The 13,387-nt window shown below is 38.3% G+C and overlaps 1 protein-coding gene across 3 annotated transcripts in view; it reads left to right on the top strand.

Annotated features, from left to right (window-relative positions):
- Positions 1-13,387, top strand: part of NKAIN2 (sodium/potassium transporting ATPase interacting 2) — a 950,339-nt gene that overhangs the window by 913,225 nt on the left and 23,727 nt on the right. For all 3 annotated transcript variants that reach the window (XM_081828938.1, XM_081828936.1, XM_081828937.1), the window contains one exon: positions 11,174-11,234. In XM_081828938.1, coding sequence (XP_081685064.1) covers positions 11,174-11,234 — 61 coding nt within the window. The remainder of the gene's footprint in view (positions 1-11,173; positions 11,235-13,387) is intronic.

Raw genomic sequence — 13,387 nt, forward strand, 5'->3', positions numbered from 1 at the left:
AGTGTACAAGCAGGGGGAGCATCAGGCAGAGGGAGAAAGAGAAGCAGGGTCCATGCTAAGCAGGGAGCCTGATGCGGGGCTCAATCCCAGGACCCCGGGATCATGACCTGAGCCGAAGGCAGACGCTTAACCGTCTGAGCTACCCAGGCGCCCATCTCAGTTATATTTCTTGACTCAGCCCCTGTTTCTGTAAAGAAACACCGAAATGGAAGTTACCTTCTAACTGGAAGATGACAACTGGGTCAATTCCAGAAAGGTCTCTAGTGGGATCTCGTCTAATTCGTATCGTGAGATGAAATTGGAAGGAATGACTGCTACCCAGACAGAAGCCTTGTGCTTACATATATCTGTATCATTCTAAGGATCCTAGATGACCCCAGATTCCCTGAGAAATGTGAACAAGACAGAATCTTAGAAGCCAAAGATGATTTTTGTTGTTGTTGTTCACCATTCCCAAAACATTGAATGGCCCACTGTATTTCATCAGAGTTACTTTAACAAGGAAAAATACAGAATATTTACTACTCAGGCATGGGTGGATGTGTTCATTTTGCCCTTTGACAAATGCTAATTTAACAGCTTATTGGCACAGGAAACATCTGAATGCACTTGTGATTTCTAAACAATGATAATTTACTCATTACTTCATTTTAAAATCTCTAAGGTGAAGTGATCACAGAGGTCATCTGGTCCTCAGTGATGTTCCCAGGAAGCAGTCAACCATCAGCTTGCATGGGGAGTTCTCTGTTGTCATCCTCATCATCACAGAGTTTACTGAGAACTTTCTATGATCTCATCCTATCTCGTTTCTGTCTCCCATCACAGTGCGGTTACAATTCCGTTGGGTAGCGCTCTTATTTATGGTACCAGCATTGAACACTGTCAGCGTTTTGAGGACAAGACCAGAAGGAAGTGGGGCTATTTGCCTCCCTAGTTCTAGATAAAGTAATTTTCTTCAGATAACCTGGGATCACACTACTTGTATAGGCATCCTCCATTAATGACAAATTTTGATCATCACATCATTGCTGTCCTTTCTCAAGAATTTTTAGGGGCGCCTGGGTGGCTCAGTCGGGTAAGCATCTGCGGTCGGCTCAGGTCATGATCCCGGGCTCCTGGGATCGAGCCCCGCATCCGGCTCCCTGCTCTGCGGGAGGCCTGCTTCTCCCTCTCTCTCTGCCTGCCGCTCCCCCCTGCTTGTGCTCTCTCTCTCTCTCCTCTGTCAAATAAATAAAATCTTTTTTTAAAAAAAGAATTTTTAAAAATCCTGCAGAACAGGATTTAAGGTGAGATGCCTAAAGCATGCCCACTGGAACTGGCCCTCAATTTTATTTTATTTTTTTTTAAAGATTTTATTTATTTATTTGAGAGAGAGAGTGAGAGAGAGAGAGCACATGAGAGGGGGGAGGGTCAGAGGGAGAAGCAGACTCCCTGCCGAGCGGGTAGCCCGATGCGGGACTCGATCCCGGGACTCCAGGATCATGACCTGAGCCGAAGGCAGTCACTTAACCAACTGAGCCACCCAGGCGCCCCCTGGCCCTCAATTTTAAACTGATCTCTTTATCATTGCTCTTTTCAGAGTCCAGGTCTTTAATCAGACACAAATTCAGTGTATAGTCTCCATATATATATATGTGTGTGTGTATATTTATATATGTATATATATATTCTCATGATGTCATTTATGATTTCCTGAAATACAGTGTTGTAATATGTGCTGCAGGACCAGCTGCATTATATATTCTACATTTTCCTTCTAATCTAGCCCCTCTAAAAAAGAAAAAAATGTTAACATAGTTTTAGCACCTTTTTGAAAGAGGTTATTTTTGCGACTAGTATTGCAATATAATTCTCCTCTCTTCAGAAGAATCTGAACTCTTATTCCCATCTTCATCACTGGGACAGCTCACTCCCTCCAATGAAATACAATGAACATTGTTAGCCTTGTCTATCAATGTTGACATACCTAAGTTGAGCTAATTTATTTCTGCATATGTCGTATTTGTATCATTAATTTTGCTTTCAGTTCCGTATTATCTCTGAGCAAAAATTATGCTATTTGAACCATTTTCTCACAAAGGAATCATGTACTTAATTTCTTCGATTTTTTTTGCTGGACATTAATTGTTTATATTTTACAGAACATTTTAAAACTGGACTTTCTTTCTCAAATGCTACATCATAATAAATCAGGGTCCCTATTATATTATACAATCTTAAACTTAGTTTTACTTTTGAAATAGTAGGGTGTTGTTGATTAGGTTGCTTTTTGCATTTCCCGATCATTTTCTTTTTTTTAATTGATATATAATTAACATATTATATTGTATTAGTTTTAGGTATACGACATAATGTCAGTTATTTTCAATGAACAGTTTTGGTTAAGGACTTTCGTTATGGCTCCTACCTCAAAAACTGAAAGCATCTTGAGACAGCTCTGTTGCATTAGATAGTATCTCTTTGATCACCTCCCAACTGGCATACGTAGAGAACAGTTGAACTATTGCTCTCAATACAGTTTTTTAAAACTAATTTGATATTTAAACTCTGAAAGAGGTATTAACCATCATGACATTTGAATTTTATTAGTTGTCTTATACCCCACCTGAATATCTTTTGCTCTGCCAACTTTACTAATCCATTTGGACTCACTTGAACTCAGATAACTTTTTGCTAAGTTTGGCCTGAAGAAATTTACCAGACTCCAGAGGCCAGTTTGTAATGGGAATTATTGGTTAAGCCAGCGTTGGCATTTGGTCCAGTCCATTTCCCAGCCTTAAGTAGATAATACAAGTTTGCATGTGCGTCTACTTTTATTTAATCTTTTAAAAAGTGTTTAATACAGTCATGCTTGATGATGCAGCACAATACCTAAAGGCTGGTAGTAAGATATGTTTCTGATCCTCTGGAAAGCTTTTCTGACTCAGTAGGCTGTGAACGTTCACAATAGCCCTAAAGGCAATCCTCCATGAGTTATTGTAGGTTGATAACTGCACCTGGATTATCCACAGCAAAGGAAATTTGCAACATGCTTTCTAATAGTCCAGTCAGTGGAATAGTATGGGATAAGAATTGTCTGGTGGACAAGATAGATAATACACCAGCCCACATAAAAAATATTTCATATAGGGCGCCTGGGTGGCTCAGTTGGTTAAGCGACTGCCTTCGGCTCAGGTCATGATCCTGGAGTCCCGGGATCGAGTCCCGCATCGGGCTACCTGCTCAGCAGGGAGTCTGCTTCTCCCTCTCCCGCTCCCCCCTCTTGTGCTCTTTCTCTCTCTCACTCTCTCTCTCAAATAAATAAATAAAATCTTAAAAAAAAAATATTTCATATAAAAGACCTTCATTAATAACCCTGATATAATCATATTACAATCCTTTGCTGAAGCAATCTCGAATTATGTAAATGGAGTAAGATACAAAAGAGCAAGTAAAAGCATTTGCAACTTAAAAGTATATTTTGTGAGGGCATAATATCCTTCTGTTCAAATTCATATTACAAAAAGCATGGGCTTATAGCCTCTGAATTATGAACCCAGAACAAAAATAGATGATTTGATATAAATGAAACATAAAACTAATTTATTTGAGAAAGAGATAATTGCAAATAAAAAAGTAATGTTTGCTACCCCCCATTTCCAACCCCAGGCAAAAAATAGTGTTAAACAGTGATTCTATATAGTATCAACATCAAAAACCTTTGTAGATTTCTCTGTTGGTCTAAGGGCTCGGAATTGAAATGTGTCTGTACTTAAGAAAACAAATATATCTACCATGTTTACATATATTTGCAAATTTAGAAATTATAATACAAATGTTTTTTACTATAAATAATAGTTGCTTAAAATACAGTATTTTTAAATTAAACTTTTCACCGTGAGGTAATTATAGATCACATGCAATAGTGTGAAATAATGCAGAGAGAGCCTGTATACCCTTTACCCAGCTCCCCCCATGATAACATCTTGCAAAACTATAGGGTATCACTATGGGGATAGTAATATTGATACAGTCAGGGTGCTGAACTTCTATGACCAAAAGGATCCCTCCAGCTGCCTCTTTATGACCAGGTCTACTTGTCCGTGACTCCCACCTAACTTAGCCCTGGCAACCACTAATCTGTTCTCCATTTCTATAATTGTGTCATGTCAAGAATGTTATATAAATGGAATCATACAGTATATAACCTTTTGGATTGTTTTTTTTTTTTAACCCAGCGTAATTCTATGGAAATTCATACAGGTTGCTACATATATCAATGGTACCTTCCTTTTATTGCTGAGGAGTATTCCATGATGCAGACACACCACTATTTAACTATTCACCCACTGAAGGACATCTGGGTTGTGTCCAGTGTTTGCCTTTTATGGATAAAGCTGTTATAAACATTAGTGTACAGTTGTTGATGTGAACAGGTCTTCATCCCTTTGGGGTAAATGGCCAGGAGTGCAATTGCTGAGTTGTATTGTAGTTGTATTTTTAGTTGTTAAAGAAACCCACAAACTGTTTTTTCAGAACAGTGTACATAAATATTTCCCTCTTTCTGCTGTCAGGATTTTTGTCTCTGATTTTTCAAATTTTGACTGTCCTGTGTCTTGCTTGGTGTGAATCTCTTTGGGCTTATCCTGTTTGGGCTTCACTCAGTTTCTTGAACATGTAACTTCACATCTTCTGTCAAATTTAGGAAGTTTTTGCCCACTATTTTTTTTAGTACTTTTTCAGTACTGCTCTCTTTTGCTTTTATTTCAGGACTTCAATGATACAAATGTGAGCTGTTTTATTATAGTCTCAAGGGTCCCTGCAGCTCTGTTCATTTTTTTCAATCTACTTTTTTCTCTCTTGTCCACATCGGATCTATCTTTAAGTTCGTGGATTCTTTTCCATTGTGGAGTTGAGTTGTTTTATTATTATTATTTTAGTTATTGCATACTTTTCAGCTCCAAATTTTCAATTTGGTTTTCTTTAGGTCTTCTGTTTCTTTGCTGAGACTATTATTTAAATTTATTTCAGATGCATTCATAATTGCTTGCTGAAACATTTTTATGATAGCTACTTTAAAATATTTGTCAGACAGGTAATTCTAACATCTCTGTCATCCAGCTCCGTGTTATCTTCCACTGATTGTCTTTTTTCATTCAGTTTGAGATCCTCCTTATTAGCATGTTGAGTACTTTTAAATTAAAACATGGACATTTGGGGTATTATGTTTTGAGACTCTAGGTCTTTCTTAAACCTCCTGTTTTAGCTGGCTTCTTCTGATACTGCTTTGGCAGGGGAAGGAGGGATGCACACTCATTACTGCCAAGTGGGATAGAAGTCCAGGTTCTCCATTCAGCCTTCTTTGAAACCAAAGTAGGGACGGGCTTCTCATTAACCTGGGAGACAGAAGAAGCTCCTGCTCCCCACATGGCCTTCACTGATATCTCTATGGCTGGGAGGAGTACCAGTGCCTTGTTACTGCTCCCAGGTTGCTTTGTCTGACACCATGGAGGCAGAGGATCGCCTTCATTACTGCTGAGCGTTGGTGAAAATCCTGATTCTCCGCTGTATCTCCCCAACACCACCTGAGGAGGGTTTTTCAGGGGAGGTATACCTCCTTACTACAGAGTGAGGCTAGAAGTCGAGATTCCCCATGTGGTCTCTACCTGACACTAGGGAGAGGGTCTTCCTCCTTCCTGACAGGAATGCAAGTCCAGCTTTCTGCCTGACATCTCAGACACTCTAGCATGGTGATCGGAGGAGTCTTGGCACTCCACTCTTTGCTGCTGTGGTTGAGGAAAGGGACTACAGATTTTTCTATGGTGTTGACTGAAGAAGAGCTATTATTGTCTTAAAGTTTTCTCTTACTAGGCTGTCCCTTTGGCTTTTATTAGGGTTTTTGGATATGTGCGTGTTGACATTTCTGAGTTGTAAGCTTCTTCATCTCCAGGTCTGGTATATATAAAATGAAAGAAAAATAGGGAACTCATTCACATGTTTTTCCTTGGCTCTTAAGATTCCCAGCCAGTCTACATTTTTTCCACTTTTCAGAATTCCTATGTTTGTTATATATAAAATGTACTGGTTTTTTCAGTTGTACTTAGTGGGAGGATTAGGGACAACTATGTGTACTCCAACTTCCTGGAAGGAGAAATCCAGAAGATAGTATTTTAAACACTAAGGTTGTTACATTTTCAATTACAACAATTGAATCTTTTTAAATACTTACCAAAAGGCTTTGGTTTCCTCTTATCTATTAGCTTCTAAGTGAGTTTCTGGGACATGCAATCATAATTTTGTTTGTAGATACAAAAAAGAATTTTAATCTGATTAGTTATAGAGAGAAAATATCATTTCCTTTCAGCTAGTAATGATATCAAGATGATATGAGTTCCCTATCAGGTGAATTAGAAATGAACAAATCATATAGATGTATCAAGGTGAAAAGATGAATAAAAAAAATAAAGATTTAAGCTTAGCTCTGCTTTGAATGCCAAAGACTAAAACAACTGGAATATTTCATGTTGTTTTTTTCTTTATATAAAAGTGGATGATTGTATGTTTGCCTAATATAATACCACTGGTATCTTTCATTATTATTCTAGTTATCTTTAAATAAAGAACAAAATAAAATAACTTTATTTTAATTCCATGTACTCGGATCTACTTTGACAACATAGGTCACTGTTCTCTGATTTGTGCACCATTACTCCCTTCCCATTGCCCAAACTCCTCTAAACCAGGCTGCTTGCTCCTCCCTGAGCATAATCCACATCTTCCCAGAGTTTTCCTGAGTTCTGCTTGGAAGACATCCTCTCCTTTCCCCTCATTATTCCCTCTCAAAACCCTCCCATCTCTCAAGCTTTATTTCCAAAATGCCTACCCTACAACCTATCCTGGGGATGGATTGCCAGTTCTTGGGGGACACCATACTTTAATTCAGTCTTAAAGGATGAGTTAGAGTCACTCAGAGGTGCAAGGGTAAGTGGGGATGGCGGGGAGGTATAGGGCATGCACATGCTTTGTTGGCAGAGTGGGTTAATGCATTAAAGAACAGATTGACACCACCTCATATAGGTTGGCAGACTACCAACAGCTTACTATTGGCATCAAGTCCAAGATTAGGAGTAGTGGGAAATGAGGCTAGAAAGGAAGCTAAGGATCACATTAAAAAGGATTTGTATTCCATGAAAATTTTTCTACTTTATCAGTAGAAAATGAGGTGCTTCTTTTTTTTTTTTAAGTTAAGCATGCCTTTTTAATCTTTTTGAAGTGCATGGGTTTTTTTTTTAATTTTTTATTTAAATTCAATTTAGTTAACATATACTGTATTATTAGTTTCAGGGGTAGAATTTAGTGATTCATCAGTTGCATATAACATCCAGTGCTCATTTCATCAGGTCCCATCCTTAATACCCATCACCCGGTTACCCCACATCCCCACCCCTCTCCCCTCCAGCAACCCTGTTTGTTTCCTATAGTTAAGAGTCTCTTATGATTTCTTTCCCTCTCTGTTTTCATCTTATTTTATTATTTCTTCCCTTCCCCTATGTTCATCTGTTTTGTTTCTTAAATTCCACATATGAGTGAAATCATATGTTGTTTGTCTTTCTCTGACTGACTTATTTTGATTAGCATAATACCCTCTAGTTCCATCCACGTTGTTGCAAATGGCAAGATTTCATTCTTTTTGATGGCTGAGTAATTCTCTCTCTTGTGTGTGTGTGTATATATATATGTATATATATATATAATATATCAAATCTTCTTTATCAAGGAAGATGAGGTGCTTCTTAAGTGTATTGTGTAAAAAATGACATAGATTTGCAATCTGATACATACCCAAGGCCCTCCAGTCATAGCCCTAATCTGCCTTCACAGCTTCTATCTCCATTGCTTTGGTATGGGATCCCCAAACTCTCAGATGGAACTATAGGCTCTTTTCTAAACACAACCCACACCTCTCCCACTTGATGAACATGCTCCAGAAAAGCAAGATTCATTATCTCTCCCCTACAAAAATACATATGACGTTCTTCCAAGGGTGGTTGTGGGAAATAATGAGCTAATGCATGAAAATACACAGTTTACTGTTCGTCACTTAGTATGCATTCAATTTTCTTCCTTCCTCATGACACTTACCTTACTCTACCTCACATTATAATTATATGCGTATACCAGCTACAAGACTGTAAATTCCTTGAAGATGGGACTGCATCTAAAACAGTGGCTCTAACTTGGGGGAATTTTGTCCTTTAAGGGACAAGTGGCAATGTCTGCAGACATTTGTGATTGTCTCAGTTGTCAACTGGATTGATTGTAGGCCATTACTGCTTAAGCATCCTATAATTCACAACAAACCCTACAGAAAGTATTACCCAACCCAAATGTCAATGGTGCCAAGGTTGAGAAACTCTGGCTTAGTTTGTCTTTGCGGCCCACGTAACAATTATAGGAATTGCACATTATAAGAAGCAGAGTTGTTACAAATGATTTGAAGCCCCTTTCTGTAGGTAAGTTTTATAAATTGCTATGGAGTAAAAATTCAATTATAAATTTATATGGTATAGGAAAAGTATAAGATAACAGAGGCTTATGAATCTTGATTAATTTGGGAAAAACTAATTTTCAGTTGTATTTAGAGGTGACCAATTTAAAAGCTAAATTTCTCTTAATCAGCAAGCTTTTGTAATGAAATACAGCAGGATTTACTTTTATATCAAAGGAGATCCCCTGATAGTTAAAGAATGCAACCGAATACAATTAAAAGATCACTGGTAAGCAGAATCCAGTGCCTGGCTGCATTCTGGGAGAGTAGTACACTTAATAATCCAGAATCTAGTGACACTTTTTTTTTTTTAAGATTTTATTTATTTATATGACAGAGAGAGACAGTGAGAACAGGAACACAAGCAGGGGGAGCGGGAGAGGGAGAAGCAGGCTTCCCGCTGAGCAGGGAGCCCGATGTGGGACTCGATCCCAGGACCCTGGGATCATGACCTGAGCCAAAGGCAGATGCTTAACGACTGAGCCACCCAGGTGCCCCATCTAGTGACACTTTAATGAGAAGTTCAAATTTATTGGCCCCGAATCTAAGAATTTATCAATGCTCCCTACCTAGATTTTCATTTAGAAGTAATGAAGTGATGAGTGAAAAGCAAAAGAAAAGTTTGTGACTGGGAAAAGGTTGCTTCATAGATTATTCAAGTAGTAAGTATTTAAAACTGAAAAGAAGAGATAAATTATTGATAAATGGAGAGCATTTAGCCAAGGATGGCAAGGACTTCCTGTGGAGAAGGAAAGGAGCTCCCTAGGCCGTACCCAGGGGATTTAACCAAAGCCACAGCCTCTTTAACTAGCCACAGGCAGATGCAAGTACTAGTGACAGAGTACCCATGGGACTGACTCACTCAATGATTAGAGCATTTACATGGATCCTGGTGGATAAAAGATTAAAAAGTGTTAGTATGGTCTATTTTTTCAGTAGCTATGAAAATGTTCAAATAAATGTCATTTTGTTTAGTCAAATCAAAATCTTAGCTGAAGCCAAGTTTCTAAGACCACCCTGTCCTCTAAAAATAAGCCTGTAAAAACAACAATCCTGATGATTCTATCCTATAAGGAAAGAGTTCTTTACCACCACTATTTTATTGCCCATAGCAACATATAATTTAAAGAGAAAAATGCTGATTTGATCGTTTTTCTAAGATACACTTTTTTTTTTTTTAAAGAAAACTAACTTAATATATTAGTGGTATTCTTATGCAGCTCTCCATTATGTATACTGCTTCAGAAACTACATTCAGGGGTGGAAGGACAGGGGTACACATTCCCTCTCATCCAGGATGTGAAAACAAAAGCCCTTGAAAAATATGTTGCAGGGGTCTTCTTCCTCATCCATTCCTCCTCCAAGCAGGGTCACCACTGTTTTATCCCATGCCAGTTCTCTTTGGAAGTTAGAATCCGCCAGAATGCTTTTCTCCCTCAAATCCAAATTAGGAATTTTCTAAAGTTTCTCTTTTAGCTGGACCACTCTTTGTCTCCAGATAATACTATGCTCATTAAATACCTATCAGCATACCCACTGACTTAAAGTGTTCCACTCACATCTTCCAGAAAGATCACTGTCAGCTAATGAAAACCAACTTCATTAGGCTTCTCACAGCAGCTCCTTCTTGCCCTGTGCCTTAGCTTCCTGCTGGAAGACTGCAGGACTTCCTGATGTTCCCTTCCCCATGCCAAATAGTGTCCCAAATATTGTCGTATATGGTCAGTTCTCAGCCAGATCGATGCCTTTCTGAATTCATCGAGAATAATCTTCATCACTGTTCCATCCTTTAAGGATTCCCCCAAACAGGAATATTTTGAGGGGGAAAATGCCACTATCAGGAAATTATATGAGTTTTCATACTTTCACCAGCACTCATAATTTCCATAACTAAATATTATACTGATAGGAAGAAATACAAAACCACTCCATCTGAGGGGATAGATATCAAAGAACTTTGCCATGCTCCTTAACAATTTCAGTGAGCAAAGACTTCTCTGATCATAGGGACCTTTTTGAGTATGTTTCAGGAAGGATGATGTGAGCTGTGCAATCCCAAATTCAATGCATCATGATACTCCTTACCTACAGGTATCCACCCCATCGCTTCTCTGTAACATGTCATCCTAATTGTGCTTAGTATGTGACAATTGGTTCTGTCCAATTGTCAACGGGTTTTCTTAATTACAAAGTGGCCACGCAACATACCACAAAATCTTATTATTTTTCCCTCAAAACATTTTTCTAATAGTCGGTGAGAGTCCAATTTTACAATCTAAGGCTCTTGGCTAATGAAAGTAAATTAGAAGTTTATTGGCCCAAGTGCCAATGTTATTCCATTAATAAATGACCATAATTTTTTTTCCTGCACCTAAAATAACTTGGTTTAGATTGCCTGGCAATTAACAAATCTTACACATAAACTCAGTTCAGAGGAAAAGGAGCAATGTATTGATTTATAAGGAAGATAAACATCACTTGAATCAAGAATCCACAATGGAGTCAAGATTCAGTGCGAGGAACCATCATTTTGGAACACTAAATCTAGCTAGTCATAAACTGCCTGCTTTTGAAAAGCCACTCCCCCAGTGAGGTCCAGTCCTGTTGCCTTTGCCTCCTGTCTAAAGCATCTTTGTTTTGTTTCAGCTGGCAGGGTTCATCTACGCCTGTTATGTTGTGAAATGTATAACTGAAGAAGAGGACAGCTGTAAGTATTAAAGCTCTATTCTGTTTCTTTCAAGTTCAAAGCATCTCCTTTACTGCCTCCTACCTAGCCTTCCTACTTCTCAGACAATATCGTCCAACACATCATTGCAACAGGGAATAAGCCTTTTGTATCCATTGGACTAAAGTGTTTTCATAAAAGTATCCAGCATATTGAAAAAATGGAGAAGCACCCATTTTGAAAACATGTTTCTTTCATTTCATTAAAGGTATTTTTTAAAGATATGTTTCTCTTACAGCAATTCTAGTAGAGAATAAAGGGGGGCATTGAAGAGGGAAATGCTTTTTAAGTGTGGTTAATTTGACTGCTTTCTTTTTATAAACCCTTATTAAGTATTGCAACACAACCAGTTTCACCCAGGACTAAAATTCCTAACAATCAACAATTTGGAATAGTTCCTAAAATTTTCAAGAACTGACTTCAGATTAATTCAAGAAATGTGTTTTCAGGAAACCAAATGTTCATATTTCCTTTTTGTTCCTACAATTTGATGCAATAGCTGTAATTCTCTGTCAGAGTCTCAGCATTGAGTCCTACTGGTTGATCCAGAGTTTAGATGCCGGTACCCTCTTCCAAGCCTCTAAGTGGTTCCACTGCGTTTTATTCTTCTAAATATGGCAGATGGAAGGTTTCACTCCTTCCTAGACCCCCTAAGGATCTGAAATAGGAGGACTGGAAAACTACTTCTATGCTCACAGTACTGTCATGGATACTTGCCTAGGCAGCTATATTTACTCCAAGGAAAAAATTAGAGTTGGGGATCTTTTTTCTTTCTTTTCTGGTTTCCAAAAATATTCATAATGATTGGGATTTCAAGACAAAAATGAGATCCACTGCTCTGTAAAGGATAATTTGAAGAAAAATTCCAAAGAGAAATATGTGTTTCTTCTTCCCTTTCCAATCAAACTAGAAAGGAGGAAGCAGTATCAGGTGATTAATTTAGAGGAGGCACTTTTTCAATAATAGCAACACATGATGTAAAATCAGGAATACACAGTACATAGTTTGTTATTCTGTGTGTTAAAAGAAATGATGGTCCTTTCACTAAAAACAACATTTGTGTAACACTCCTCAATATGTCAAGTGTTATGTCAGGCTTTGGAGATTTTAAGATTAGTAATACACAAGCTTTTACCTCTAGGAATTTACCATGTAGTAGGGAAAAACAAACATGTAAACATGTAAGTATAATAAAACTCTGTAGAGTGTATATTGTGGGGAGATAGGAAAGGGACCAGGAATGGTTTCATAGAGGAAGACACTCTTGAGCGTGATCTTGAAAGATGAATAGATATTGTTGGGTAACTGATGTGAGTAAGGTGCTCCGAGGCAAAAGATGAAAAAGCACCATGGCATATCACAGCCTGCCATGTCGGGGGCAGAACTGCCAGACTAATATGACTGAATTGTATCTGTATTTCCAGAGAAGATTAGAAAAGAGAGCATGAATGAGTCAGTAGACAAATGGTCATGACAGAGTAAAGAGTTTGGACTTCATTTTGTATAGCATGACGGCAAATCAATTGGCAGGTAGTTTATGAAAAAAGAATAACATAATCAGAAATGTGCATTAGAAAAAAATCACATTGGTATCATTATGAAGGAAAGACTTTGATGGGGGACACATGAGGGAAAGGGAGACTAGTTAGGACATCATGAAAATGACAGATACGAGATGATGAAGGTCTGGATATCTCTGTATTAGAGATGGAGAGGCTAGATCTGGTAAGAAACATGCTAAAAGGAAATGATTCCTTGGCGATGGATGGGTACTATGTAAGAGAAGGACCGACAGATTCCTGAGTTTCTGGTACGAGTGAATGGATAAATGGAAATGTCATTGGAGGAAAGTAGAATGGGGATGTGACAATTGGTTCTGTTTAGGCAGGTTGAGATTGAGGTATAATGAATGCACATGAGAAGATATTTCACAAGCACTTCTCTTATGCACAAAAGCCTTATTCAAAGATTAGGAAGGGTACTAGATGTATGGATTTTAGAATATATGGACTCAGGGATGCCTGGGTGGCTCAGTCGTTAAGCATCTGCCTTCAGCTCAGGTCATGATCCCAGGGTCCCAGGCTCGAGTCCCGCATCAGGCTTCTTGCTCAGTGAGGAGCCTGCTTCTCCCTCTC

This window comes from Leptonychotes weddellii, chromosome 8 (genome assembly GCF_054177405.1).
Source record: "Leptonychotes weddellii isolate Sample4059 chromosome 8, ASM5417740v2, whole genome shotgun sequence".
Taxonomy (NCBI): domain Eukaryota; kingdom Metazoa; phylum Chordata; class Mammalia; order Carnivora; family Phocidae; genus Leptonychotes; species Leptonychotes weddellii.